Here is a 27,655-nt window from a genome sequence, read left to right as displayed (position 1 = left end):
CTGCATCTCAAAAGTTCCTACAAAGCTTTATTCCAAAAATACTTTTATTAATAGATATTAAATAATACTACAGAAAGAAAAGGAGCTGGCGTTGGGTTGTGTTTGTGTTCCCTTCTCTTTACCCTAGCTCTTCTCGTGTCTTGCCTATTTTTTTTGGCATTTTCTTAGAATGGGGATCTTCTAGCTCCTTGGCCTTATAATAGTGGGGAGCTACCTCCAGAAGCCAACTGCTTTCAATCTCTAATACCTAGAAGAGATGAAAAAAATTAGCAGGGTTCCCCTTTTTCCAAACTAGATTCATAATGTACGTGTTTGACCAAAAAGTTTCTTTTTTTCCACCTTTGACTACAGGGCTAGGGGAAAGGTGCCAGGTTCTAATACTATATACCCCAAAGGCAGACACACCTCTACATGTCATTCAGGATCCCAAGCAAACTATCCCTAAAAAATCTGATCATAAAGCTATATAAACTACACTCATGACAGAGACCACATCTGCTTTGTTCACCATTCTCACCCCAGCATCTGAAAATACTGAGACAACAGGCATTCTCATTCATTAATTCATTGAATGAGTATGCAGATCTTAGTAGATGCTGACACAGCTGTTAGAAACAATGTCTTTCTATTTTATCCTACCTTAAATCAATGTGTTTTCCTTTCTCTGCTGGTCTCAGCAACTTGAATCTGGATTTTGAGCTTGCTAGGATCCCACCGCCCCACATATCTCCACCTTCCTGGGCAGGGGAAGGTCCCCTCACCTGTCTCATGAATTCCTTGGTGGTCAAGACAAGTTCATGGTAGAGCAGCCAGCGTGGCTGTTCCTCAAAGAGAGAGGAGTTGGGGTGAATGAACACTGTCTGCTGTTGTTTGACTGTGCGATAGCCACTACGAGTCAGTCGCGCCGTGTGGTAAAAGTAACCAGCTGTGATGGCCTTAAGGGCAGACAGGAAAGAAAGTCAACCAGAAAGCCAGATATCCAAGCACCCTAAGCACTCACTACCTTTTTAGTTCAGGCTTCTGGAGAACTAGAAAGGTAAAGGATGCATGAAGAACCCACTGAGAAGGAACCTTCATTGGCGTGGGGGAGAAAGCACAGAAGAGCACACTTTCCACAGGGGAAGAGGACATATCCTCAGGCTGGAGGGATGACTGCAGGCCGCTGGAGAAGCTTGCTCCATAGATTGAGGGGGTGTGGGGAACAGCAGACTAAAGAAACGCTGACCTTGCGTACACGAATATAGTCCCCTTGGCAGGAGCTGAGACCAACTTCCACTCGTTCCAAGAGCCCCTCCAGCTGTTCCCGCACATCCCTGGCTCGGCGCATTGATCTGAATTGTACAAAGTTTTCATAGCACCACTGGGAAGAGTAACCACTCTCAGCCCACTGTGAAGACGGTTAAAAAAAGGGGGGAGAAGTGGGGGGGATAAGTAGCAGAACCAGAGTCTCCCCCCATGTCTCCCTCATTCCCATCATCCATGCCCAGTGACCTGTGTATAAACGTTTAGCAGAACCAGGTGGTCCCCACCAGGGAGGAAAAAGTTGACACGGGCATTGTCGGCATGGACGACCTTGTCCTTGGGTCGGTAGAAGATGGAATTGTTGACAGAGAGCATGGCAGCCACTGTCAGGATCTCTTCTGAACAGCTATACCTGGGGCAGGAAGGGGAAAACATGAGGATTCAAAGGAAGACACACAGGAACAGACACACGGTGAGGGGAAAAGTGATCACTGTGTGTAGCTATGTCCTCACATGGAAACTGTTGGTTAGGATAATGGCTACAAACCAGAGCAGACAGATTTTGGTTGCAGCAATGGCAATATGCGTGTCGAGGACATGAAACATAACAGAGGAGGGCTATCCTTGGAGGTGGGGACAGGAAAGCACTTGGGACTTCTGAGGGTTCTATAGGAGGAAGGTGTGTATTGTGTGCATCAGGGAAAGACAGCACTTCATGTAATCACCTCTGACCTCAACCATGGCAGGGGAATGGCATTTAAAGGTGATCCCTCCACAACTACATCTGAATGTTACAGTCTGAAACCTTAGGAATGAGTAAGTCCCCAAACCAGTCCACAAATAGCACTCTGCACAGGTGTGAAGGGACTTCCACATCCATTCATGCCCCCAAATTTTCTGTTAGTCAATCTTATCCATTTCATATCATGATCAAGGAAGGGCAAGACAGTGTCTTACTGCCCCTTGTGAGCCTCAAAAGGGGCAGTAAGAGCTTTCTAACTTACTTGTTAAAGAATAATACAGTAGAGAAAAAAAGCAAGATAACAAAGATGGCCCCAAGAGACAGAAAGAGGCACAGCTGGTTTGTGTGCTGGGGGTTTGGGCAGGGTGAGGGTTGCTTACTTTTCAGAGGCCAAGATCATTTTAGATAGCATGGGATCCACTGGTAGCTCTGCCATCTTTCGACCAGACTAAGGAAGGAAAGAGAGGTGAGGCCAGTCCTCCTTCAGGTGTCTCTCCACCATTCAAGAGGTTACCCCCAATCCCTTCATCCTGCCCAGCCCATGCTGCCCTCCCACCTCACCGTGGTGAGCTCCCCAAGGTGGTTGAGGGCTCCCAGAGCATACAACTGCTCCAAGGCTAGCAGCAGGGTCTCATATGGTGGAGGGTCCAGGAAATCAAAGTGCATTAGGTCATGGATCCCTAAAGAAAGATATGAGGGAATAGACAGTTTCTCTGCAAGGACCAGTGACTCTAACCCCACCTCCCTCCTCTCAGGAAAACTGGGGGACCCCAATAACCTAAGCTCTTGAGCAGCAACACAACATTGCCCAGGCTGGTCCTCTGGATCTCTGGCACAGTGGTTTCCTCCAGCTCATGCTGATAGGCCCAGGCGGTATACAGGCGGAAGCACTTCCCTGCAGCCACCCGACCCGCCCGACCAGCTCGTTGATTGGCTGAGGCCTGGAAAGAAAGGAGAAGCAGGACAGCTGACAATCTGATGAGGGAAAAGACAAAGGGCAATATTTATGCAAGAGATCTGAAAGGATGGGAGCACCTGGGTGACTTGGTCGGTTAAGCATCTGACTTCCGATCAGGTCACAATCTCATGGTTAGTGAGTCTGAGCCCCACGTTGGACTCTGTGCTAACAGCATGGAGCCTGCTTTGGATTCCGTATCTCCCTTTCTCTCTGCCCCTCCTTGCCACTCGCACTCAGTCTCTCTCAAAAATAAATGAACATTTAAAAAAAAGGGGGCACCTAGGTGGCTCAGTCGGTTGAGCATCCAACTTCGGCTCAGGTCATGATCCCGCAGTCCATGAGTTCTAGCCCCGCGTCGGGCCCTGTGCTGACAGCTTGGAGCCTGGAGCCTGCTTCTGATTCTGTGTCTCCCTCTCCCTCTGCCCCTCCCCCACTCATGCTCTGTCTCTCTCTCTCTCAGAAGTGAATAAATGTTAAAAAAAAAAAAAAAAAAAAAAAAGAAATCTGAGAGGATGTAGGTTGCTTATTTCCTGTCCTCTGAGAAGCTCCCACAGGTTTCTGAGTTGAACCTTCCCCATGGAGACCCTGCTAGAGCCCAATCAGGCTGACCTTGCTGCAGGGTGTGACAGTGAGGGATTCCATGCCTGTGCGAGGGTTGTAGCTCTTCTGCTTACAGAACCCTGGATCCAGCACATAAATGATGCCCTCTATGGTGAGTGACGTCTCAGCGATGTTTGTTGCCACAACCACCTGAGTGAAAGGATGTAGAATCACCCAGGGACCCCACCCACCAAGTTACCTAGAAAAAGTAATCCTGGAAGATTCAAGTAGACAAGCAGGTGCAGACAAGGGGCAAGAGCTGAGGGCATTCATATCCAAAGGCAGGAGAGAGGTCCAAGGCCAGGCAGAGGCAAGGGAGAAGTAGGGATAAACAGGGACATGATGTGGAAAGGGAATAGGGAGAAGAGGAGTTAGAACTTTTTTCAGAAATGGGAGAGGGTGGGTCCAGGTCCCTGCCTCCATCTTGTCCAACACCACTTTCACATTCACCCTCCCCCACTACTTCCTGCAATAGCCTCCTCATGTGTCTTCCTGGCTTTACTCCAAGCCCTGTTTACCTGGCATCCAGATGGTTCTTTAAAAATGTTAACTTGTCACGTCTCTAACCCCATCCTTCAATGGCTTCCTGCCTACTTGAGAATTATATACAAGTCCCTTAAGGCCCTCAGTCATCCAGCCCTGGCTACCATTCTGACCTTACCTCTGAGTAAGGGCTCCCAGCCAGGCTCCCAGGCTGGTCCGAGCATACTCCTCACTCGGGTCCTTTGCATAAGCTCTTACCTCTGCTGGACACACTCATCTCCCAGATTATCAGCCTGGCTCCCTCCCTCACCAGGTTCAGGCCTCAGCTTCCCTTTCACCTTACTGGAGAGGGAGAGGCCTTCCCTACACCCCAAGGAAAATACTTCCCTGCCATTCCTCACTCCCACCCCCTAGAGTCAGTCTCCATCTTCCCAAGCTGCACTGTATTTCTCCACAGCATTAGCATTTGTCATAAATCAGCATTGTGTATTTACATGTCCACTGTCTCCTAACCTCTGTTAGACTATAAACTCTGGGAGGCTAGGGACTTAGTTTATCACTGTATCTTCGTTCCCTAGAACAGTAACTGGCATGTGGGAGAGCTTGTTAAATATTTGTTGAATGAAAGTTACATCTTTGCTCAAAACCTTTTGAATGCCACCCAATCATCTGAAGTCCAAATGCTTTCAACTGCTATGAAAGGCCCTCCCTAATATCAGCCCAAAGTTTTCACCTTGTGAACTTTCCACTCAGCCTTCTAGATAACGCTCTGATCTCAAACTCACCTTAGGCCTTGCTCTGATATTCCCCACCATTTTTCTTAAAGGTCCAGATCAAATCTAACCTGCTGGCACACCAAGGACCTCCCTCCTCCTCTGCACCCCTACAGTGCTACTTAACAGATCATGTATTTGGCTATGTCTCAGTTCATGCTGAATTATTCTCTCTCTCCAGCTCTGGAAGTGAGGGACTATTACTGAACCCTGTAGCTGCAACAGTGCCCAGGACATATCCTGCACAGGGCAGGCACATACTCTCTTTTCCATTACTAGTTGTGTGGGTTTCTCCAACTAACCTTTCGTGCCCCAGGGGGTGTGGGCTGGAAGATTCGAGCTTGCATGTCAGAAGGCAGGTTGGCATAAATGGGTAACACCAAGAGCTCCCGGATTTTGGAGCCCAGGCGGCGGCAGCGATCCTGGAGCATCTCACAGGCGGCCTCAATCTCCTCCTAGATTTGGGATGGGGAGAACAGTCCAGTGACATACAGCTGACATGCCAGCTCTGTCTTCCCCTGGGATACACACATCATCATCCCTCCCCTACATGTCACACCTGTCCTGTCAGGAACACCAGGATATCCCCGGGAGGCTGGGTCACATGGATCTGCAGCACAGACACCACACAAGCTTCCAGGTAGTCAGCCTCTGGAGCCTGGGGATGAGGAGGAGAAGGGTCACAGGAAGGCCATCTGCTCAGGAAACCTCTTCCTCTTCTCCCAGCTCAGTAACCACTTTATCCCAGTTCCCCTTTGGACTCTCCATTTCCCCTTCCATCTTTAGAACAACCTTCTCCAAAGGCTCAAGCTTTGGTGCCTCACACTTAAGTCCATCCTCCCTGAGGGGAGCACCTTGGTATAGAAGATGTCAACTGGAAACCTGCGTCCAGGGATTCGGAAGACAGGGGCGTCATCAAAGAAGGTGGAAAAACGGGCAGTGTCCAGTGTGGCTGAAGCCACCAAGACCTTCAGCTCAGGCCGGAAGCGAGCAACATCCTTGATCAACCCAAAGAGAATGTCTGTGTGTAGGGTCCGTTCATGAGCCTCATCTACCATCACCACGCTGGGGAAAGAACAGGGGAGCAGTGAGCAAGGAAAGCTGGGCATTGCAGGAGAGGACACTAGGGTGCCCTGGATAAGGGCACAAATGGAAGTAAAGAGCCCAAAGGTGAATGTGGGAGGAGGGAGTTCCAAGGAGAAGCCAATCACCCCAGTTAAGGAAGACCAACAAAAAGTTAAAGAAGGTCAAGACCCCAGGGTCTGCAGCCTATTCCAGCCTGGCAGACAACAATAACCAAGATCTGGAGGCTGGAAGCCAAGGCCAGGACAAGTCAGACAATCCTCTCTGGATCAGAGTCAAAGGTCTGTCAGAGTCAACAGAAGTAAGAATATCTGTTTTAAAGCGGAAAAAAAGTGAGAGCAGGGCCTCTTCAAATAAGGCTGGGCTCCCCAGGCTGGCTGGGGATGAACAGACAGATCTGAGCCACCACGATCTGAACAGCCCAGAAGTTCCCAGGCTCCCAATGGACTGCTGTGATGTGTCCCTGTTGGTCCTGCTGCCTCTTTGTGGAGAGAGGGAGCGGTTAAGTCTTTCTACCCCAAACTTAAAGGACCTTGCAGGCTTCTTGGTTTCCTCCTTAGTTACATGTGTGCCATGCTTCTTTATCCTTGCTCAAGTCTTTGGATTTCCAAGTGACAGTCAAGCCTGCAGGAGCTCACCCCCTGGCTCAACCCTTTGTGCCTAACCCTGACTATGCTGGTGTAGTCCCCAGCTGTTTCACAAAGCAGGCTGATTTGATGGGAAAACTCCATGCCCCAAACACTCTTACACTGGCTAGCCTTCTATGGGTTCTGAGATTTTTGCAAGGGATGTGAAGGCTCAAATTATATTTGTTCTATTGCTCCATATATGATATCCTAGGACCAGAAATCTATAGCCTCCTAAAAGTTAAAAAGGCACATATTGCTCAGCTAGCCTGACCCCACCACTAGCCCATGCACAGATCCCTTCTCCTCCTAAACACATGTTCATGCAAAGCCCTGCTTGGCCAACACCAACACTGAGAACTCACTATTCACAGGCCAAGGCACTCCAAGACTTTGGCCAAAGGCCCAAGAGTGAGGGTCCAGGCATACTGACAGCCCCTCCAATCACCACTCTGGCTTCTTGGTATTGTGCTGAAATCTGTCTCACTATAACCTCTCCCATGGTTGCTCCATGTACTGTCTGTAGTCACGTGAAACAAGTCTGACCTTTTTTTCCAAGTAACACCCCTTCCCATGTTTAGAGGGAACCAGGATGTGTCCCCTGAGTTTCTTCTCTCTAAGCTGAACATTCTAAGTTTCTTCAAAGGGTCTTCACATGGCTTTTCAAGTCTCTACAGCACTACTTTACCATCCTGGTATTTTCTACACTCTGGAAGCAACAGGGCAGGGGGCGGTGGGTGGGCAGGGAAGGGAGAGGACTTCTCTGCAGTCTCTTCTACCCCATCTCTATGGCGCCTGCAGTTCAGTCCTAGTACCATCCACACCATAAAGATCTAAGAAGTGGTGGGCTAGTCAGAAGACAAAGGCCAAACTAGCTGGGTAAGACTAAAGAGAAGAAAGGCCAGAAATTAAAGGAGATACAGGAAGATACTGAAGGGGGAGGAAGGCAGCAGATGGGGTAGAGGAGAAGATGGTGGCTCTCTTGTGGGAGGTGGGGACCCCTTGTGTACCTGTAACTTGCAAGGTCAGGTTCAGAGAGGAACTCCCGGAGGAGCATCCCATCTGTCATGTAGCGGAGGACAGTTCGCTCCGACGTGCAGTCCTCAAAGCGGATGCTATAGCCAACCTGTTAAGGGGGCCATTAGCAATCAAAATTGGGCTGGTGCTCCCTGAAGGGAGTGCAGGGCTAGGGGACGAGGTGCCAGGGCCTGGACCTGTGGTGTGAAGCCCTGTGCAGTGTGGGCTACGTCCCAGACCCTAGAGGCTCCCCTCGCCCTTCGGTCCCCACATATCTCACCTCATTCCCAAGCTTCACACCCATCTCCCGGGCCACTCGGGCAGCCACACTCATGGCTGCCACTCTCCGGGGCTGGGTGCAGGCAATCTTCATTCCCTTCTTTGTGTAACCCTGAATGACAAGAGAAGAGGTTTTCTCTTTGTTAAATATGCTCCTGGAACCCAGGACAATTCAGAGAAAGAGATGTAAATTCACGACAGGGCAGGGGGAATGGAGGGAACAGACAGAACCTGAAAACCAGACCACAAGGGCAAACGGATAGGACAGCACACCTAGGGCCCTTGAGGGCGTCGTCACCCAGCCCTGAGAGTCCCAGTGTCTGGGTAATCATGTTCAGGCCCTGCTAGATTTGAGGGGGAACAGGACAGACAACTGGGGCAGACCCAGATGCAATGGAAAACAAAAGAAGGTGAAAAAGGAAAATGAGTCCTTTGACTCTTCGTTCTTTGGCCCCTGCAGAGGAGCAACAGCTGAGCTGGCTGGCATGGGAAGGTCCACAGCCCACCATCTATCCGCTTTACATGTTCTTCCAACATGAATGTATGGAACCAGACACAAACATTGTGGCAGCAAGTGAGAATAGAAACATAAAGGGTTTGTCCTTATTCTTAAGAAACTCACAATTTAGAGGAAAAGACTAAGTGACTGAAGACGAAAAGGTAAGCAGCTACTCAAAACACCATGTAAAAGAAGGTCTGACAGGACTGTGCTTGTCAAGGGCCAGTGCCCAGCAACCTGGAGGGTGTGGATGACTGTACCTCCTCAAAGAGATACTGCGGGATCTGGGTGGTCTTCCCGGAGCCTGTCTCACCCTCGATGATGAGGACCTGATGATTAGCAATAGCAGCCAGGAGCTCCTCACGGAATGGGAACACTGGGAGGCTGCGGCGGACAGCCTGGATGGACTCTTTCTGCTGAGCCTGGGTTGGAGGTGGTGGGCCTGATGGCTCCTGAGAAGGAGAAAGAATGGCATGAGCTTCAGAGCCAGCTTCCCAACCTCCTTAGGATGTCCCAGAGTTCTCCCGCTCACCTCGTCACCCTGGAGCTGAGTGGCCCGGACAAACTCGATGGTCTCCTCTTCCTCCAGCACCAGCTGATACTTGGGCTTCTGGGAGGCAGCATCTCGGGCCCCAAATTTCAGGGACGCTGCCCCCAGCCGGGCCTCCTCCCAGCGCCGCTGCTCCTCCCCAGGGGCACCTGATTCCTCCTCCCCTAGATCCATAGCTCGTGCTGGCTATGGAGAGGACATGTGAAGATAGGTGATGCCTTCTTTCCAGGCCCCTCCTCCCCAGTCACTACCCCTGCCCACCAGGAAAGGCAAGACAAAGAAGGGGCCAGCCACAGCCCTGGTCAATGCCTTCAAGACCTCCCTCCCCTCAGCTTGGGGAGCAGGGCTGAAGCTGATTCTGCTTAATCTCACCTGTCCTCGGGTTTCCTCAGGCATATGGTAACGATTGGTGGCCTCCAGCTTCTCCTGCTCCCCAGCAGCCCGGTACTCTCGGGCCAAGTCCCGCACTCGCCGCTTGTATTTGAGCTCCCGCCGCTCATGTCGGCTCAGCTCCACATCCCCAAAAAGGAACTCCTCATCAGCCAGCTCAGCCTCCAGATCCTCAAGTTTCTCTCGTTCCCTCTTAGCCAAGTACTCTCGGCGGGATTTCTTCCGCAGCTCAGGGACCTGGGTCAGGACAGGGCAACCAAATCCTTATCTTATTAGAATAGCAACCCCTTTCCTTATCTATCTGTAAAAGTGACAAATTCCCCAACAGGCTGGCAATGTCCCTCTGCAATGTCCAACCTAATGGTATACTCCAAGCTGGGCCTCTCTGAAAGCCACACACTGACCCCACACACTATCTTCTAGCAGCACGATCCAACTGGAAGGACTTCTGGACAGTCTCACCATCTTTGTCAATACAAATACATCAGGGCAATTATTTGAATATTTTAGATTATATTATTATTTTATTCAACTTAGTGGAAAGGAGGAAAACAAAAGGGCTAATACCAGCATTTAGAAGCACAGGTCTCAAACGAAAACCACTGGCTGTGCCAAAAACAGTAGGTAATCTTCAGTCTGTTAGATGCTCCCTGGTCTTAAATCAAATGACTATGGTTTGGGAAAAGGGGAAAAATACACTATATACAAAAAAATGGAAGTATAACATCAGAAAGTGTTCTGTAAGGCAAGATGTAATTAGAAAGGCCTAGCTCTCTGAAACTAACCTCTCCCCGCCTCCTACAATGTGTCATTTGGCTTCTACAGGTTCCTTTGATATGAGCTTTTTAGGACATATTATGGATACCAATAAAAGACTGGCCACATCCATAAGACCTTTCTCAGCTCTCATCCTGAGCCCTCCCACTGTGGCAACATTGTCTTCTCCAGATCACAACAACCTCCTCTACTGTGGTGGCAAAACCTCATTAAGCCCTTTCGTTGGGGGCTCCAATTCGGTTTAATTGCTTGGCTTTTCTTGTTCGTTCTGTGAAGACTTAAAAGTTTATGCTCATGATCTAATGTGAGTACACAATCAAATACCCTTCCAACCTGATGGGTAAAGCAGAAGATATCCTTTTAAAATATGGACAAAAAACCAGGGCAATTTGAGGGGCACCTGGCTGGCTTAGTCAGAAGAGCATGGAACTCTTGATCTCAGGATCCTGAGTTCAAACCCCACACTGGGTGTAGCTATTACTAAAACAAACAAACAAACAAACAAACATACAAACAAACAAACAAAAACAACCCAGGGCAATATAAACATCAAAAAGAATCATGATAGGGCACCTGGGTGGCTCAGTCAGTTAAGCATCTAACTCTTGATTTCAGCTCAGGTCATAATCTCACAGTTTGTGGAATGGAATCCTACATTGGGCTCTGCATTGACAAAGTGAAGCCTGCTTGGGATTCTCTCTCTCTCTCTCTCTCTCTCTCTCCCTCTCTTTCTGCCCTTTCCCCACTCATGCACATGCACTGTCTCTCAAAATAAAAAAAAAAAAAGAATAATGATATGAAACTATAAAATACTGCAAAATAGAAATTCGTGAGTCCAATGTGACACACATACACACTAAGAATGGGAAAAAGCTTTTGCCCCCAGTGAGGTGGCTGTTACACCAAACTCCTTACTCTGAAAATTAGTAATTAAACATTTTCCCTGCCTTTTAAAAAGGAATGATAGCTCATTCCTACTTGTTAAGGAAAAGCTCTTCTTTACATAACAAGGATAGCCAAAAAATGTAGAAGGGATGTCAAACTCCAAAAATCACCTTCTGCAATCCCCAGTGAAACAGCAGATTCAGGAAAGGATCTGCATCTAATGGCTACTAAAACCATTAGATGAAAGGCTGTTGGCAAAAAGGATATCTGCACTAACAGGTAGCCATCGGATAGGATGTCCCCCCTGATGTGGTATAATGTGAAGTGCACATCGCCACCCAAGAGGTGTTCCTGTCACAACTTTTTAATCTGAGTTGAGGCAAGATTTAGATATAATTTCCACTTTAAAGGAAGCATGGGGCATAGAAGAACTCAATACCACAAGATAAGCGTCAGATAAATCCAGAATGTAGGACATAGTACAAGATGAGAGAGAGAGAGAGAGAGAGAGAGAGAGAGAGAGAATGAAACAAAAAAATATATAACAGTCTGAAACACCAAATGTAATGTAGGAAATTTAACTGGGTTCCTGCTTGGAAAAGCAGTTACTAAACACATTTTGGGGTAACTGGGGAAGTTTTACTATGGACAGGTTCCTAGTTGACACATGAGAAGTACTGTTCATCTTCTGGGGTGTGACAATGGCACTGTGGCTTTAGAGGACAATATCTTTATTTTTAGAAGGTACATGTTAATAGGATAAAATGCCATGTCTAAACTCTTTTAAATGGTTCAAAAAGAAAAAAAAGCCTACACTCACACAGACATCGCAAATACTACACATAATATTAACCATTTCTAGGGGTGCCTGGGTGGCTCAGTTGGTTAAGCATCCTACTTCAGTTCAGGTCATGATCTCACAGTTTGTGAGTTCGAACCCTGCATGGGGTTCTCTGCTCTGAGAACAGAGTCCCCTTCAGATCCTCTGTTCCCTCTCTCTCTCTGCCTCTCTCCCGCTCATACATGTGCTCGCTCTCTAAAATAAACATTAAAAAAAAAAAACTTAAGAAAAAAATTAACCATTTCTGAATCCAGTTTATATGAATGTTCATTATACTAATGCTTTCAACATTCTTATTTGTTTGGAAGTTTTCATGATTCAAAAAGAAAAGGAAAATTAAATTCTGGCAAATAAAAACATTACACCTGTACAGACAAATGTCTTAGTACTCTCTGACCACAATTGTTTTGTGGGGTGGGTCACGAGACGGCTTGGTCAGGAGAGACCTGAGTTCTAATAGGTCATTCTTAGGACATCAAGAGTCTCAAAATTCTTTTGAGAAACCAAAGTATAACCTTACTTGGGAAGACCAAACCTTTGGAAAACCACCTACCCTAACTAAACTTATACCATAACAAGTTCAGTTCATGAATTACAAGGGTTGTGTCCCCATTCAGTAAGAAGACCAACTCAGGAAACTAGAGGAAGATCACAAGGCCATGTCCGGGATAGAGAGACTAGATGGTACGAAGGTATTTGGAACTGGGTGTGTCCAAACTGAATGGTCAGCATATCCCTAGGCAGATCCCTGGGCAGTGGGATAGCTGCCCTGCCCCTGCCCTCCAGCCACCCCCCTTGATGTTCCAGATGCCTTTTGATTACATCTCATTAAGTCTCAGGAAAAGGGAAAGCTCACACTTCCTTTACGAACACAGCGTGATTTAATTCTAAGGAGTCAGGAGGGTTTGTGTGTAGCTTCCTTCCCTCTACAACTTAAGTTTGTCCTTGGTAGGCTCCTGTCAACAGGGACCTGACACCCCATCAGCATCCCCGCTGTATTTCGTGTCCTTTTTCCCCTACCCCAAACCACTTCATTAGAAAGTCTTTCCTTTTGCCTTCTGATGTTGGCTTCTTGGGCACTGGGACTCACCATGGCTTTCCGGTCTTCCTCAGCCATCTTGAGGCGCTTCTGAGCCTCTTCATAAGCCTAGGAAAAGAAGCCAAGAGTAAAGCACTGTGAGGACAAAATCTCCCAAAGCCACAGTCACTCCCCCTTTAGAATCACAAGGTTTTGATATACCATAGCATGAAGAAATGTCCCTTCTCAGTGGGAATCTCTAGGGCTACAGGTTCAGCAGAGGGTCGCCTTAGCCAAAGCACCCAGAGGGGTCCTTTTACCATACAGATGAATACCACCAGAGGCCATCGCTGGTCTTCCCAAAGATTACTATCTCTGCAATCACACCCAACCAGGAATATTCCTGGGGATTTACAAAACATGCTGCTCCTATGTACCTTCTTGTCTGACCGCTCCAAGACATTTCGAGTCCGATCCTTGTCCCGCTGCCGAACCCTCTCAGCAAAGGCATCACGTTCCTCCAGGTCCTGAAGGCGCTCTCGCTCAGTCCTCTCCCACTCATCCTCCGACTCTGGCTTCTCAGTCAGCTGTTTACTTCCTCTGCAGCCCAGCCCGAAGGATCACATAAGGCCTCCTAGAAGGTTTATCATCCCATCATCCCCTGCCCCATCCTGCTTCTGTCTTACCCTGTCTTTCTCTTCTCCTTCTCAGAAACCTCTTGCTCCTCTTCTTCCTCTTCATCCTGACGTTTCTTCCTGAGGTGTTTCCGTTTTTTACGCTTCTTCTGGACATTGCTCCCAGCTCTACCTACGGTCTCCTCACTGCTCTCCTCACTGTCTTCCAGCAACTTATAGGATAGGTTCTTCTCTAGCAGGGCTCGGGCCTCTCGCTCTGCCACTCGAGCTGGCTTTTCTACCACTGCCTTCCGTGGTACCTTTCAGTAGGAGGGAAGATAATGGGATGTGAGCAACTCCTGATCTCTGCCCACCAAGTTTGCCCCATTCCAAATTTAAGGAATGACCTGATCTTAAACCAGCCTTCATTGTCCCTCTTCCCAATGGCTTCACACCATGTTCATCCAGTAATTAACATTTATTGAAACCTGTCCAATGCACCAGGTACTTGCTAGGTACGAACACAGGAATAAACGAAAGACAAAAATCCCTGCCTTCATGGAGTTTATTTTGCATTCTCAAAATCAATTCTCAGTTGCTCAGCCTCTGTTGTTCCTCATGATTAAGTCATTCTGATACCACTGCACCCAGTGCTCCAGCCCAGCCGGTGTCGTCATGATGACCCACGCGCCCCGTTCCTGGCCCTGAATTCTCTGAAGCAGCCATGCTGGCGGCCGACATGCTACGAGGATTGATTTGCAAAGGCTTGTCATATGTCTGGCACTGTATCAGATTCCAGAGATGCTAAACAGATTAACATAAATCATCTACCCTCATCTTACTTACATTCTAAATTTATCTCTCACCAGGCACCATATCTCTCACCAGACAGCTAAAGCAGGCTATATGCCATTCTAGCAACATGCCAAACACTTTCACTCTTCCATATACCTGTTTTGTAAGGTGCTGTCAGGTGAGAGAAATACAAAGACAAGAAATACACAGTTCTGTCCTCTAGAAGCTCACCTTTACACCTTTACTACTTTCCCCTTCTCTGACAAATTTCAAGGAATTTTTGGGCCCGCATGCCTTGATCAGTACTGCTACCTTTTTCTGCCCTTCCACAGAACTTCTCTCTCTCTCTTTTTAAAAATTTTTAATGTTTATTTATTTCTGAGAGAGAAAGAGAGAGACAGAGAGTGAGCGGGGGAGGGGCAGAGACAGAGGGAGACAGAATCCGAAGCAGGATTCAGGCTCTGAGTTGTCAGCACAGAGCTGGTGGCAGGGCTCCAACTCAAGAGCGGGAGATCCTGACCCGAGCTGAAGACGGACGCTTTACCCACTGAGCCACCCAAGTGCCCCAGCACCTCTCTTCTCTGGCCTCGCTATTCAAAGTGTAGTCTGTGGACTATCGGATTTACCCGGAAACTAGTTAGAAATGCAAAAATTAAGATCCCATCCCATGACTAATAAATCGGAATCTGCACTTTAACAAGGGTCTTGAATGAGTCTCTGCATATTAAAGTTCAAGAAACACTGCTCTGTAGCACTTAACCCTCCTTGAACTTCTCCCCACAGCTGGACGTCCAGCACCTAGCACAGGACCCAGGCGACAACGGACAAGGCTAGGTGCTTGTAAACTGAGCTTATTTAATTCCCCGAACAACAGTTAGCCCAGTCTCACCAGGACAAATAAACTGGGGCCCCTCCCCTGCTCCACCTCCTCTCCCGGTGGGCCCTGCCTCACCCTTTCCCACACCTTGTTCCAGAGTCTCAGGGCGAAGTCCCGGGCCGGCCCGCTGAGGTCCAGAGTATCGGTGTCTCGGAGGCGCTGCACGAACTCCTCGGCCGAGGCACAGCGCTGCGCGGTACCGATCAGAAATTGGGCTACATGCCGTTCGCTCAACCCCAACACCGAGTGCAGCTCGTCCTGCACCCAGCGCTCCAGCCCAGCTGGCGTCGCCATGGTGACCCACGCTGCCCCGTTCCTGGCCCTGAATTCTCTCGAGCAGCCACGCTGGCGGCCGTCCCGTCGGAGGCCCGGAGACCTGGAGTCCTAGGCTGGAGTCTCAGCTCCGCAAAGGACCTGCCTTAGGACCTTGAGGTTCGGTTTTCGACAGCCCCAAACCTTCCTCCCGGACCACCGAGGCCGGAAGCGTCCGATCATTTCCGGTCTAAGCACTATGGTGGCCGAGCGAGTTCAAACCTCGCGGTACCGCCCCTGAGGCTCGGGATAAAATGTTCTATTTCCGCCTCTACTAAGTTCCTCAGTCGTCCCCTGATGGTCGGTCTGTGGATGCCTCTCTCATTTATTCATTCAACAAATGCTGTGTGCTAAGCACAATTTTAGTTGCTGGGGATATGGCAAAGAACTAATCAGAAAAAATCCCTTACCGAAGGGAGGGTCGAAGACGAGATACATAATAAAACATGTAAGTCCTATGGTCAAAAATATGTCAAAAAATAATGCAAGGTTTGTGTGTTGTGGGGGGAGATTCTCTTTCAAATGGAAGGTCAGGTACATGCTGATGAAAGATTAGCCCATGCTGTTTAGGAGTTACCTTTGTTAGCACTGTACCTGCAGCAGGAAGGAATACAGGTTAGGAATAAGCAAGGACCTCCAAGCAGGAACAGGATTTGGGAAAAAAACAAAGGTTCCCTTTTTTCTTTGTGCTGTCTTAAAGTTATTTTTAAAAGTCTCCAAACTAAGAAATGTGTAAACTGTGTTCTACATTTTCGCTAACCGCTTGAATTCTCTGGTGGCATTTAATCAAAAAATAAGCAGAACTTGTTACCTTGCTCTCTGCTTATCTGACGTCGGTTTGACCCTGTTTCATACTTTTATGACTAACTGGACTGATCAGATACTACTGTTGGGAAATGAAATAATCCAACAGCCACAGGTAGCTCCTTAGCATTGACTTCTTAGATGCATTGTTTTCTGTTTCTGAGATGGACTTTGGGCACCACAGGCATATCAGAGCTTCCTGCCCTGCTTTCCTGGGTTACAAGAGATTAGGATCTTTACTTAATTAGCTACTAATGTAAGCATTGTTTCCCTCTATACTCACACCCTCTCTAAATTGGCTCATTGTTCTAACACCTTGCTTGTTCCTTTGCTAGTAAATTGAAGACTTTTGGTATGTGTTTAAGATCACTTTGTCTTATTTTGTATTTAGTAAAAGGGAGTCTCCTCTGACTAGGCTGAGAAAACTCCCGTAATAGTAGGACTATAACTACTCAAACAAGTCTTTACTACCTTAGCAAACTAGAAAGAAAAAAAAAAAAAAAAAGACTTGATAAGCAAACTACATGTATAGATCTTCCACATTTATAGAAGATAGAAATTCTTTGAAATGCCAACATTCAGTGTACTTGGGCAACAAACCCATGAATTATCAATGGCTCTTAAACCTTTAGGTATAAAACCCATTGTCTAGCGGACTCGTTTTCAGAAAACTGCACTTCTGTACATACACTATATTTTGCAGCAATTTTAGTCTTGTTATATATGGTCCCAAGTCTTGAAGTAAATGCCCCTGGACTAGCCAGTGTTATACACTAGCTGGCTGCTTCTAGCAGGCTTCTAAATACTGAAATTCTTCAATTCCAATATTTTAGCTATTTTCATCTATTCCTGTATTTGTTCAGTCATTCAATCTAGTAATAGTTTTGTGAGGCCTGGGCTACTTCATTAAACCCAACTGACATCGTTTGCCCTTGTGGCACTTCCAGTTTAGTGGATTCTTCCTGCCCTTCCTCAAACCAGTCCTTTTCCTGCTAGTCCTTCGAGAAACAGATACAGGGCTCTTACAGAGCCCTTTCTTCATGTCAGTATTGAGTTCCTGTTTCACTTCCATCATTTTTCCCTCCTGCAGCCGTAGCCACTACCTCTTCAAGGCCAATAGGAAGATGGGAGAGGCTTGGTATGAGAAACACAGAACCTCCCACACACATACTTTTTTTCTAAAGAAGGAAAAGCAGCAGGAGAGTTGGAGAGATCTCCATTTTATTATGGAAAACTTCAAAAAAAAAACCAACCAAACAAACAAACAAACAAAAACCAAACAGGCAGTTGATAAGGAAGGAGAAATGGGAGAGAAGAGTTGAGGTGCATTGTTTGTCACTCCACACCCTTGCAATTCAATTGTGAACCACTAGGAGGAACAGAATTAAATAACTAAATGGGGGTACAAGGTTAGGGTTAGGATTCCCAGACTTTCCTCTTGGGGAAAACAGAGGTACAGACTGAGCAAAAGTGGAAGAAGCCACACCCCCAATGAGGCAACTGCCAGGGACAGGGGAGAGGATTCCACATAGACTCAACATGTAGGTGTGGTTGTAAACCTGGGACTTTGGCAGGTAGGGCTGGGAGCTAGTGGGGTTTGTAAACCAGGCTGGTGGTCAAGGGAGGTGGCAGGAGCTGTAAACAAAGGGGCAGTGACCTAAGGAACAGGAAGGAGAGGGGCCTGTAAATAGAATGGGGGCAGGCTGCCCAGGATGAGTGTTTAAATTGTAAGAGCCCTCAAGGGGTGGTGGGGAGTAAAGGAAGGCTGGAGAGTGTACTCTGTCCATGGAGATGTAAGAGGTGCTTCATCTCCCTCCCCCAACCCCTCACCCCCATGAGCTCTGTGCTCCTCCCCAGGACTTGATGCTCACTCTTGAATCACCCAGGGTGCACCAGCATGTCTGATGCACTCACATCAGAGACATTTGGTGAATGTGGAAACTGTGGGTAACTAGCTCTGCCCCTATAAACAGGATGAGGAAAGCAAGTTGGAAGATGTCGGTTGCCTTCCCTTCCAAGCTCATGTTCAGGGTTTCTCTGTTCTCAATCTTCTGGGCTCCAGGATCTTCAGTTCTGGGAAAGGGGAAGGTATAGACCGTATGTTGGAAGAGGGTCACCTCCGGCAGGACTCATCTGTGGGAGAGGAGGCAATAACGATAGAGAATGAGTGAGGGCCTCTGCCACCTGCCTTCCCCCCTTACTCTCCACACTGAAGATAAGTCTTTATATCTTTCATGCTGAGTGCTTGCTACTACAATAACAGCAGCCATCATTCACTAAGCTTGCGTTCTGTGCCAGGCATTCTTACAACCTGTTTAATCACACAATAACCCCAGATGAGTTTAAGTAATTTAATGTCCAGCCATAGTTCCAAGATGCTTCATAAAAATTACTGAACCCTCTCAGTAAACCCCAGGAGGTGGTTATTTTTAGCTCCATGTCATAATTGCTAAAAATAAGGCCAGAGAGCAGGTAATTTCCTGGAGATTACACCACAGGTAAGAGACAAGATGGAATTTAAACACAGTCCTGTCTTGGGGCGCCTGGGTGGTTCAGTCGATTAAGCGTCCGACTTCGGCTCAGGTCACGATCTCGCAGTCCGGGAGTTCGGGCCCCGCGTCAGGCTCTGTGCTGACTGCTCAGAGCCTGGAGCCTGTTTCAGATTCTGTGTTTCCCTCTCTCTCTGACCCTCCCCCGTTCATGCTCTGTCTCTCCCTATCTCAAAAATAAATAAACATTAAAAAAAAAAAAAAATTTAAACACAGTCCTGTCTGACCAAAACCTTGTGTTTTTAACCACAGTAGAGTGCTCAGAGTTATGGTTTTGAAATCTGGAGATCCCTTGTGCACTTCACTTTCTAAGACCTTGGTTTCCCCATTTGTCAAGGGAGTGGGTGGGGTTAGAGATCCTACCAAGTCTCTTCCAGGAGCACAACATTAATTAATTCCTCCCCTTCCCTCCTGGACTGCAGTGCCCAATAGGAACACCAGGGGGTGTCCTCGGACCAGCAGAGCCTCAGCTCACCCACGATCAGGGCCTTGGTGCGCAGGCCGCCCTGGAGCTCCCGTTGTAGCAGCAACAACTCTTCCTCATCCTCTTCGTCATCGGGTTGGGCCGCTGGGGGGCTGGGGGTACTGGGAGCCTCAGGCTCTGGGCCCAGCTCCTCCAGCACTGAACTTTCAGAGGGGTATTGATACGTGGTCTCCAATGCTGTCTCGCTGAAGGAGATCTTGAGCTGAGAGTAGGAGAGAAACGCAGGAGGCATGGAGTTCAGCCTGGGAAAGCTCCTAGGGAAGCACGTGCCAGGTGGGGAGGGGAGCTGGATTTGGGCACCCTACTGACTTTACCCTCCCTATCCACTCTGGGGCCCAGGGATCCAGTTTTCCTTTTTTTCCCCCTAAATTTTTATTATTTTATGTATTAATTATTATAATATATATAGCACTAATATAATATAATATAATATAATACATAATAATAAATTATTTATAAATATTACTTATTATGCATTTATTAATTTAATACTTGTTTATTTTGAGAGAGAGAAAACGTGAGGAGAGTTAAAGAGAACCCCATGGGGTGCCTGGGTGGCTCAGTCGGTTAAGCGTCCGACTTCAGCTCAGGTCATGATCTTGGGGTCCATGAGTTTGAGCCCTGCGTCGGCCTCTGTGCTGACAGCTCAGAGCCTGGAGCCTGTTTCAGATTCTGTGTGTCTCTCTCTCTGCCCCTCCCCTATTCACACTCTCTCTCTGTCTCAAAAATAAATAAACGTTAAAAAAAAAAAAAGAGAACCCCAAGCAGGCTCCTTGCTGTCAGCATGGAGCTAGCCGTGAGGGGGCTTGAACTCACCAACTGTGAAACCATGACCTGAGCCAAAACCAAGAGTCCAACACTTAACCGACTGAGCCACCCAGGCATCCCACCCAGTTTTCCTTTTGATATAGGCTCTCCAATCCCAGATTTCCCTTCTTCTATCATATCATTTCCAAAACATCAGACTTTTGCCTGAACTTTGACACAGGTGCAGAAGTGAGTAATAAAGGACCCAGCTTCCTACTCTTTAGACTGTGGGTGGCAGAAGGGTAAAAAGAAAATACGTGGAGATAACCCCTGTGATCAGAACCGAATCTTTGGGTACCCTGAGGGCAATCAAGAAGGCTTCCCAGAGGTAGGAAGTTTGAGTTGGCAGGAAATAGGTGGCTAGAGGGAGTCCCAGGCAAAAGCAAGGAAGAGCACATTGGTTTCCACATCCTCAGACCCTTGGCTGTTCCTGAGAAACCCTGGACACCTGTGCCCTCCTGCTCCCCCCCTCACTCCTCTCCTACAGCTGGAGTGAACTCACAACAAAGTGGGGCTGGGGCCTGGGAGGGAAGAAGAGACTCTGCTGAAAAGCCCAGAGGAAACAAGACTCTCCCCTAACACAGAGAGGAGATGGGCCCTTGAGTCCCTGCAAGGGAAGCTAGGTGAGGCGTCAGGGGCAGAGAAGAAAGTCCATGCAAACACAGGTTGGGGTGGAAAGCGCAACAGGAGAAACATGCAGAGACAGAGGCAAAAAGCCAGAGGGGACCTGGAGGGGGCAGAAATCCTCCACAAACACACTGTCCCAAGAGCAGGCGAGCCCCAGATGTTCTCATTCCCTTTCTACTCTTCCCCTTTGCCCTTTTAAGAAGCTCAGGGGCAGGGGCAGAGTGGGATTAACTCTGGGAGCCAAAGCGATTAAGGAGACAAACAGGAGGATTCTGTGTGAACTACTTGGAAAGGTCCAGACCATCTATTCAGGTCTTCCCAGAAGACCTGTTTGGGAAACTTGGAGCTTGGGCCCTGCATCCTTGAGTCTCCACATGGACTGGGGTGTGAGAAAAGAGAAACCGGGAGGGTGGCTGGACAAGTGGATGCTAAGGGCTGTACAGAATGTGCAACATGGGTTCCCATGGGAAGCTGGAACTAAGAGACCCCTTGGCTCCAAACCCACCATTGACTCCCCATTTCACTGGGAGGAAAAGCCAGAGCCTGACGAAGGCCCACAGGGTACTCCCACTGTACCACTTCTCCCTACCCCCCACTTCTCAGGCAACTATCTGCTCCCACTGCAGCCACCCTGGTCACAGTTCCTCTAAGGCCAACAGGGGCACTCCAGTCTTAAGGCCTTTGCACTGGCTATTCCTTCTGCCTGGAACACTGTTCCCCCAAATACCCCCATAGCTCCCTCTCTCCCAGTCACCCTATTTAAAGTTCATATTCACTCCCCCAACTTTCTCGCTGTCTACGTTCCACTTACCCTGTTGTAATTTTTTTCCATAATCATTTACCACCTCCTAATCTACCAGAGAATTTACTTGTTATTCTGTGTCCACTGTCCATAAGAGCATGAAAGTTGCTATGGTGAGTAAGGAAGAGTTGGTTCAGACCTCAGGTGTGATCCCCACAGACAACCAACACTGGGGACCAGTGTGGAAGGTACACAGTCTATCTGTGGAACTGCTGGTAGAAATGCATGACAGCAACCAGATCCCTTATATCCCAGTTCTTCAGAAGGACCAGTTCTGGTTCTGTTACTGACAGATTTACCCAAACTTCTGGGAACCCATTTATTTTCTTTTCACATTCCCTTTTGGGATAACAAGCTCCATGGTTTGTTATCCACTCTGAAAAATGATTCATTTTATTTGTTCTCAATCTGTTTGTCTCTCTTCTCCAATCCTGCTTCTCTGCTCACATCCCCCCCCCCCCCACAACTTCTGACTGGGTTTCTCAGGAATGCACAGCCTCCATGGGAGTTTGGTGGAGGGAGTACAGAGGGGTGTGACTCACTTGCTCCTCTCCCATCAGCTATATAAAGTCACAAGGGGGCCAAAGAGGGGAGGGGCCCATCTCTCAGCTAGAAGGGCCTCTGGGGAAGGACACCAGCCACAAGACAGGGCTGGGATTTCTCTCCCATGGCAAGGATGCATTTGATGGCCTTAGCTTCCAAACAAGAGTTATTTCGGGAAGGGGGTGAGGGGGCAGTCCTCTGGTCCCAGAGCAAGTGGATTGGGTCAGAGCTGGAACAAGCATGTCAGTCCCTGCTGAGCAGGGTGCAGAGAGAGGGAAGAAGGCCTCAGACAGGGTGGAGGGGGAGGTGTCTGGGTCTAGAAAACTCTGTGCTGCTTCTCTCCACCCCCACCCCTAGAGCAGCTATGGCTTCCTCATTCTCTCACCACATCCTGAGCAGTTTTGGCAGGCCTAGGGCCCAGCGGTTCCCCACTCAGCCCCACCAGCCTTCCGGCCCCCACCCCAGGCTTCCTGTTTGGGTGATCTGCTTCCGGCTTCCCTGCTCCCTAACCTAGGTATGGTCACCATCACAGGTCCTGTCCTGCACTCACATGGTCCCCAGCTTTGGGCCCTGAATTTCATGCCTCCCTCTGCTCTTCCTCCCCAAAGGCACAGGCCAACCTCTATAGGAAGTGACTTGTCTGAACACCTCACTCTGGCAGTTCCTGGCCTACCTCCTAACATCTGTCCAGCCCAAAGGGGAAGGGGCGGGTAGCAGTCAGAGTGCTCAGGATAGACTCAGGTACCATGGCTCAGGGAGGGGAGCTTGAGCTGCACATGAGGATGAACTGGGGGATCAAGTGTCCTGCAAGCTTAATCTAGGTCTTTGGTCCCTGTGGTTTCCCACTGACAAAGCACGCACGCGCGCACACACACACAAGACAAATCTGAGGACGTCAGATGAGATGACAACTGGACACTATGAAGGGCTTCTCAGTCTCTGAGGAGATGTGTTAGGTGCAGGGACCTCTCTTTCCTTAGAGATTTTCAAGCTGGAAACTGATTGGTGTGTAAGGAAGGGGTTGGGCTGAAGCCACAGCAAGAAGCCTGGCTGCTCCCACTTCCTGCACTTTGTCCTTTTTCCAGTTTAACCTCTAACCCTCTGCTGGCCTCAGCCCCCATCCCTGTCCCCAACTCCCATTGTATTCCCTGCTCTCAGCTCAGTGTCTCCAAATTCACTTCTCTCTTTTGCTACCCCAAAGGGAGGGAGAGGCCAGGGCAACAGGAAGAGAGGGGAAAACCAACTGCTGAGCCAGTTCTGGGGAGGGAGGGGAAGCCCAGGGAGGAAGGAAGAAGGGGAGTGAGGGGTGGGGGTATTTTGGAAGAAGAGAAGGCTTTTCTTGTCCCAAGAGAGAAGGGAGCACTGTTTAAAGCAGTGGCCCAGCTGGGGGTGTGCAACCCTGAGGTCACCCACTTCAAATGGCTTCTGTGTGTGCCTCTCCCATGGAGCAGACTTGGGGTTCAAAAGTCTTCTCTTTGGCCAGCCTTATTCCATTCCCCCACCCTCATCCCAGTAGTTCCCTCACTGGCTCTGCCCCCTCTGCCTTGGGACTGAGAACTTCCTCCACTCACTTCTCCCTGCCATTTTCCCCTAGAACCCCAAAGGCACCCCCTGTGCCTCTTCAGGCTTCCTGGCCCCACATTCCCTCCCCTGGGAGGCTGTGTGTGCTTTCAATCTGAGGACCCTGCTCTCATAGATTCTAGGCTGTAGCCTCAGCTCAGGTCTCCACCACACGGGTTGTGTCCCAGACTCAGAGGAAAGGAAGGAAAGAAATGGGGGGCAGGGAGGGACTCAGAGCCTGAGGGAATGAAGAGTGAGCAGCCTGGGCACACCCTGAGAGAGACACACCCAGAGACAGCACTTGATTTAGGGCAGGATTCTTGGGCTTGGAAATGAATGGAAAAGGAGGGCAACAAGAAGGAAGGGTGTGTGTGCAGAGGAGGAAGGGTTGTGGCAGGAATTAGCACGAAAGAATAGAGGAAGACCAGAACATAGGGATATAAAAAAAGAAAGGAGTACAGAAAGAACCAATGAGCAGGCTTCTAAAGAAAGCTGGCTTAGCTGTTCCCTACCTGTTTGTGGTGCCTTTCAGGGGACCCCTTGACAAGGCAGCTGCGGCTGAGACGGAGGTAGCCCCCCAGAACCAAGATCTCCTCAGCAGTTGGGTACCGCTTCTTCCCAGCTCCGGGGACTGCAACATCAGCTGTGGCTGGGGTGGCCGGAGGAGTGGTGGGGGCTGCAGGGGGCAGGGACCGCCGGGGGTTGACTGTGAAGGTGTGTCCACTGCGGCGAGGGGCCCCCACCCCTGGCCCTGCCTTCACCCCATAGAACAGTCGGTTCATGAGGGGATCCCCAGGGGACTGGGGGGCAGGTGGGGCTGGGGGTGGGGGAGACAGAGGGGCTGCTGGTGGGGGCCGGGGTTGCACTGCTTCCTCTTCCTGCCCTCTAGAGCCTCCAGTCCCAGCGTCCTCTGGTGGGAAGGGGGAGGGCACAGAGCTGCAGTTCTGCAGGGTTCTCAAAGGCCTGCCCAGAGCCCCCGCCTTCTCCTTCTCAGCCTCGCCTTCTCCAGCCTCTGTACCAAAGGGCCCCAGATACTTCTCAGCAGACTCTGGGGGGACTGGTTTCTGAATTTGAGTCTCTGTGTCCCTGGGTGTCCATTCTCGAACCTTCCCAGAATTCAGGGTCCATTTCCATCCTTCTGTCAGCCTCAGTCCCCTCTCACCATCCTGCACAGGGCTACGCCTTTGTTCTGCTGCCTCCACTTCTCCAGAGCTGCTGTCTGGAGCCTCCCTACTCAGGGTCTCTGACAGCTCTGTAATCTCTTCTGAGGCCAGTGTTGGAATTGGCTTCTCTTCTTTTCTCCCACATTCCTCTGAGCAGTCTTTTCTTTTTTCTAAGCTCAGCCTCCACTCTGATATCTCCAGTTGTACCAAACTCTGTTCCTGAGACTCTCCAGAGTCGGGCCTCCATTTATGGACCTCTGTCAGGCCCATCTTCTGGTTGTCAGACTCCGCTGGGCTCAGTCTACTTTCCACCACCTCTTTTCTCCTCGGGCTTTGTTCTCCAGGCTCTGCCAGTCTCAGACTCCACTCTGGAGTTTCTCCCGGGCTCAGCCTCCATTTCCGCGCTTCTGACAGTCTGGAGCTCTTGTCTCCAGCCTCTCCTGGGCTCTGCCTCCAGTCCCAAGCCTCTGAAGGCCTGGGGCTTGACTCTCGGGCTCCCCCTATCCTCTTCTCTCTGGCCTCCCTGGGACTGAGCCGCTCTTCTCTCGACTCTCTTCCCTTGGGGCTCTGATCCCGCATCTCCCCAGGGCTGGATCTCTGCTCCCTGGCCTCCAAAGTCCCAGGCCTTCTTTCTGCAAGTAGTTCTTCATTACGCTGCTGCTGCTGCTGCTGCTGCTGCTGCTGCTGCTGGCGCTCCTGCCGAATGAATCGGTTCTGGTGCACTGGCCCAATGGCCTCTAGGAGGACAGCCGACTCGTCTGGGTCTGGAGGTCCAGCCTCTGTAGTCCCAGGTGTAGGGGTAGGCTCCCCAGGAGACAGACCAAGCTTGGCCCGGCGGCGCTCCAGGAGCCCCCGCTTCCAGGCTGGCATCTGGGACAGACGCTCCCGCTCTGCCTTCTCCCGGCCACGAAGGGCTGCCTCCTCCTGCCGTCGCCGGGCTAGCAGCTGTAGCTTCCAGTCTGGGATGGTGGCCATGACCGCGTTGAGCTAAGGGTGCCGAGCGCTGGGGCCAGAGAACAGGAAGGAGAGGCTCCAGAGGCCCTGGGGGTGAGACTGGGGGTGGGCGGAGAGGAAGTAGAGGGGGAGAGGTGGGACACAGAGATGGGCAAAGGAGCTGAGGGTGAAGACAGAGGGAAAGAGGGAGAAGACGGAAAGCAGAGAAAGGGGAAAACTAAGAAAGTGAAGAAAAAGCTGTGGACCAAGTGGGGGTGGGGTCGTGGCAGAGAGGAAGAGTGGAGATTCAGGGCAAAGAGGCAGGAGTCAGATTTGGTAATGTACGGTTAATGGTATCACAGACAGTCCCAAGGATGTGAGAGGAGAGAAAGGCGGAAAAAGAAGCCGGCATGAGGGAGGAGAGAGAAAAGAGAGGCGGGGGAGGGGGGGTTGCGGGGGAGTAGGGGTCAGGCGAGGTTTCCCCACAGCTACTCCAGAGGCGGTTAGAGTGGGAAGGGAGGTCAGGGAATCCCGCCCGAGAAGGGGTGGTGGGACCTGAGGAGGGGGGGCGGGGAGGTGAGGAGGGGCGGAGAGTGGAGAGGTCCAGGGGAGCAAGGGGACTCCGGAGGCAGAGGGGAAATAGAGCTCCGCGGGAGGAGCGGGGCGCGCGTTTCAGCGCGGGCCGGGGAGGTCCTGGCTCCCCTCCCAGATCCGCTCGGGCCACACCTCTCCGGCCCCCAGCCGCCACCCCTCCGCCCTGCACTCCGCCCCCAGGCAGGTCGGGGGGAAATACCGTCCCTTGGGGACTTTCGGAACCCTGGCGTCCACCCCCACCCGTCCCGCCACCACCGCCTGCCTCTCCCACCGGCCAGGCCCGGGACCCTGGGTGCGGAGCACCGGCTCCACGACTCTGCTCTCCGGACCTTCGAGTCCTATGCCCGGGTCTCCGATCTCACCGAACCCTGACATAGCCGGCCATCCCCACCCAGCTCGGACCGCACAGACAATCTCGGCACAAAGAGGAGACAGCCCAAGGTCCTGGCTGGGGGCAGGAGCGGGGACAGAGGGAGGAGACACCCCTTCCCCAAGTCTGAAGCCCCTCAGTCAACTCACTAGCCAGCGGGGCTCCCAGGGGAGGGGGTGCGGAGGAGCCTGGCGTCCGGAGGGAGGAGGAGAGAGGAAGAGGAGGAGAGTGGGATTGAGGGAGATCCGGAGACAGGAGGGAGGGGAGGAGGGAAGGAAAGGAGGAGGGAAGGAAAGGAGGAGGAGGGAAGAGGGAGTAGAGGAGGAGGGACGGAGACAGAGACCTGGGGGCCGGGCGGGGGGCGGCGACCGCTTTGTCTGAGGACAATGGGGAAAGGGAAGGGGGCGCGGGGCGGTGCCAGAGGGGGCGGGGCTTCGCTCCAGAGATCCCCGCGTGGGACTAGACTCTTCGACTCACCCCTTTCCCGCCGCAACCCCTGGCCCTCCGCTCTCTGTCTTCAGGACCCTCAACCCACCCCCATCTCCCAGTAGTCCTGGAGAACCTAGGTGTCCAGACCCTCGCCCCCAGCTCACAGACTCAAGGCAGCGGCCCATGACTCAGGCCCCTCCAGGGACTTGGAGAGGAAGCAGCAGCTGCTGCGAGCCGGGCCCGCCCTTCCCATCTCCTGCCGCTCCTCCCCACGCTTTTGCCTCCCCCCCGCCCCCCACCCCGACAGCCTTTGTTACTGCGGGGTCCAGGGCCGCCACCAGGCTGCGGTGGGTCTGTGGAGAGCCGGGGCGGCTGGAGAAGTGCTCAGAAGCCAACGACTTTGGAAACTGGTTCCCCCACCAGAGCCAATGCCCCACTCTCTAGCTTCATCCTGTCTTCCATGGGTCCCCTGGTCTGCAGTGGGAAAATTGGGGAATTTGGAGGAAGGGGGACCAGGGAGATGGGGGTGGGTCTGCCGGAGTGGTCGCCGCCCAGCTGTCGCCAGAGGGCGCGGTGGCTGCCCAGACTCGAGTTTGGCGTGCCCTGGCTCCGCTTGCCTTCCGTCCCAA

General features: G+C 50.5%; 2 protein-coding genes across 4 annotated transcripts; both read right to left on the bottom strand.

Annotated features, from left to right (window-relative positions):
* Positions 1-11: 11 nt before the first annotated feature.
* DHX16 (DEAH-box helicase 16) lies at positions 12-16,625 on the bottom strand. Of its 2 annotated transcripts, none has more exons than XM_049653679.1 (20): positions 15,125-16,625; positions 13,450-13,697; positions 13,201-13,363; positions 12,836-12,892; positions 9,225-9,479; positions 8,835-9,038; positions 8,563-8,754; positions 7,805-7,915; positions 7,518-7,633; positions 5,653-5,863; positions 5,358-5,456; positions 5,101-5,253; positions 3,552-3,692; positions 2,763-2,925; positions 2,546-2,664; positions 2,365-2,432; positions 1,492-1,654; positions 1,226-1,387; positions 762-935; positions 12-247 (listed from the first exon to the last, which is right to left on the bottom strand). In XM_049653679.1, exons 1-20 carry the CDS (start codon positions 15,341-15,343, stop codon positions 119-121), a joined length of 3,147 nt encoding a protein of 1,048 aa, XP_049509636.1. In that variant the 5' UTR covers positions 15,344-16,625; the 3' UTR covers positions 12-118. The 2 variants fall into 2 exon arrangements, with proteins under 2 accessions (XP_049509636.1, XP_049509637.1); XM_049653680.1 differs by having other exon boundaries at positions 15,137-16,623.
* A 250-nt stretch (positions 16,626-16,875) lies between these two features.
* Positions 16,876-27,311, bottom strand: PPP1R18 (protein phosphatase 1 regulatory subunit 18). Of its 2 annotated transcripts, XM_049653687.1 has the most exons (4): positions 26,747-27,311; positions 24,050-25,891; positions 19,190-19,400; positions 16,876-18,298 (listed from the first exon to the last, which is right to left on the bottom strand). In XM_049653687.1, the coding sequence occupies exons 2-4, from the start codon at positions 25,673-25,675 to the stop codon at positions 18,279-18,281; spliced, it is 1,857 nt and encodes a 618-aa protein (XP_049509644.1). In that variant the 5' UTR covers positions 25,676-25,891; positions 26,747-27,311; the 3' UTR covers positions 16,876-18,278. The 2 variants fall into 2 exon arrangements, with proteins under 2 accessions (XP_049509644.1, XP_049509643.1); XM_049653686.1 differs by having other exon boundaries at positions 24,050-27,311.
* Positions 27,312-27,655: the final 344 nt, after the last annotated feature.

Source organism: Panthera uncia (assembly GCF_023721935.1).
Source record: "Panthera uncia isolate 11264 chromosome B2 unlocalized genomic scaffold, Puncia_PCG_1.0 HiC_scaffold_24, whole genome shotgun sequence".
Classification (NCBI taxonomy): Eukaryota; Metazoa; Chordata; class Mammalia; order Carnivora; family Felidae; genus Panthera; species Panthera uncia.
The sequence above is the reverse complement of the archived record's forward strand: the minus strand, read 5'-3'. Positions and strand labels throughout refer to the sequence as shown.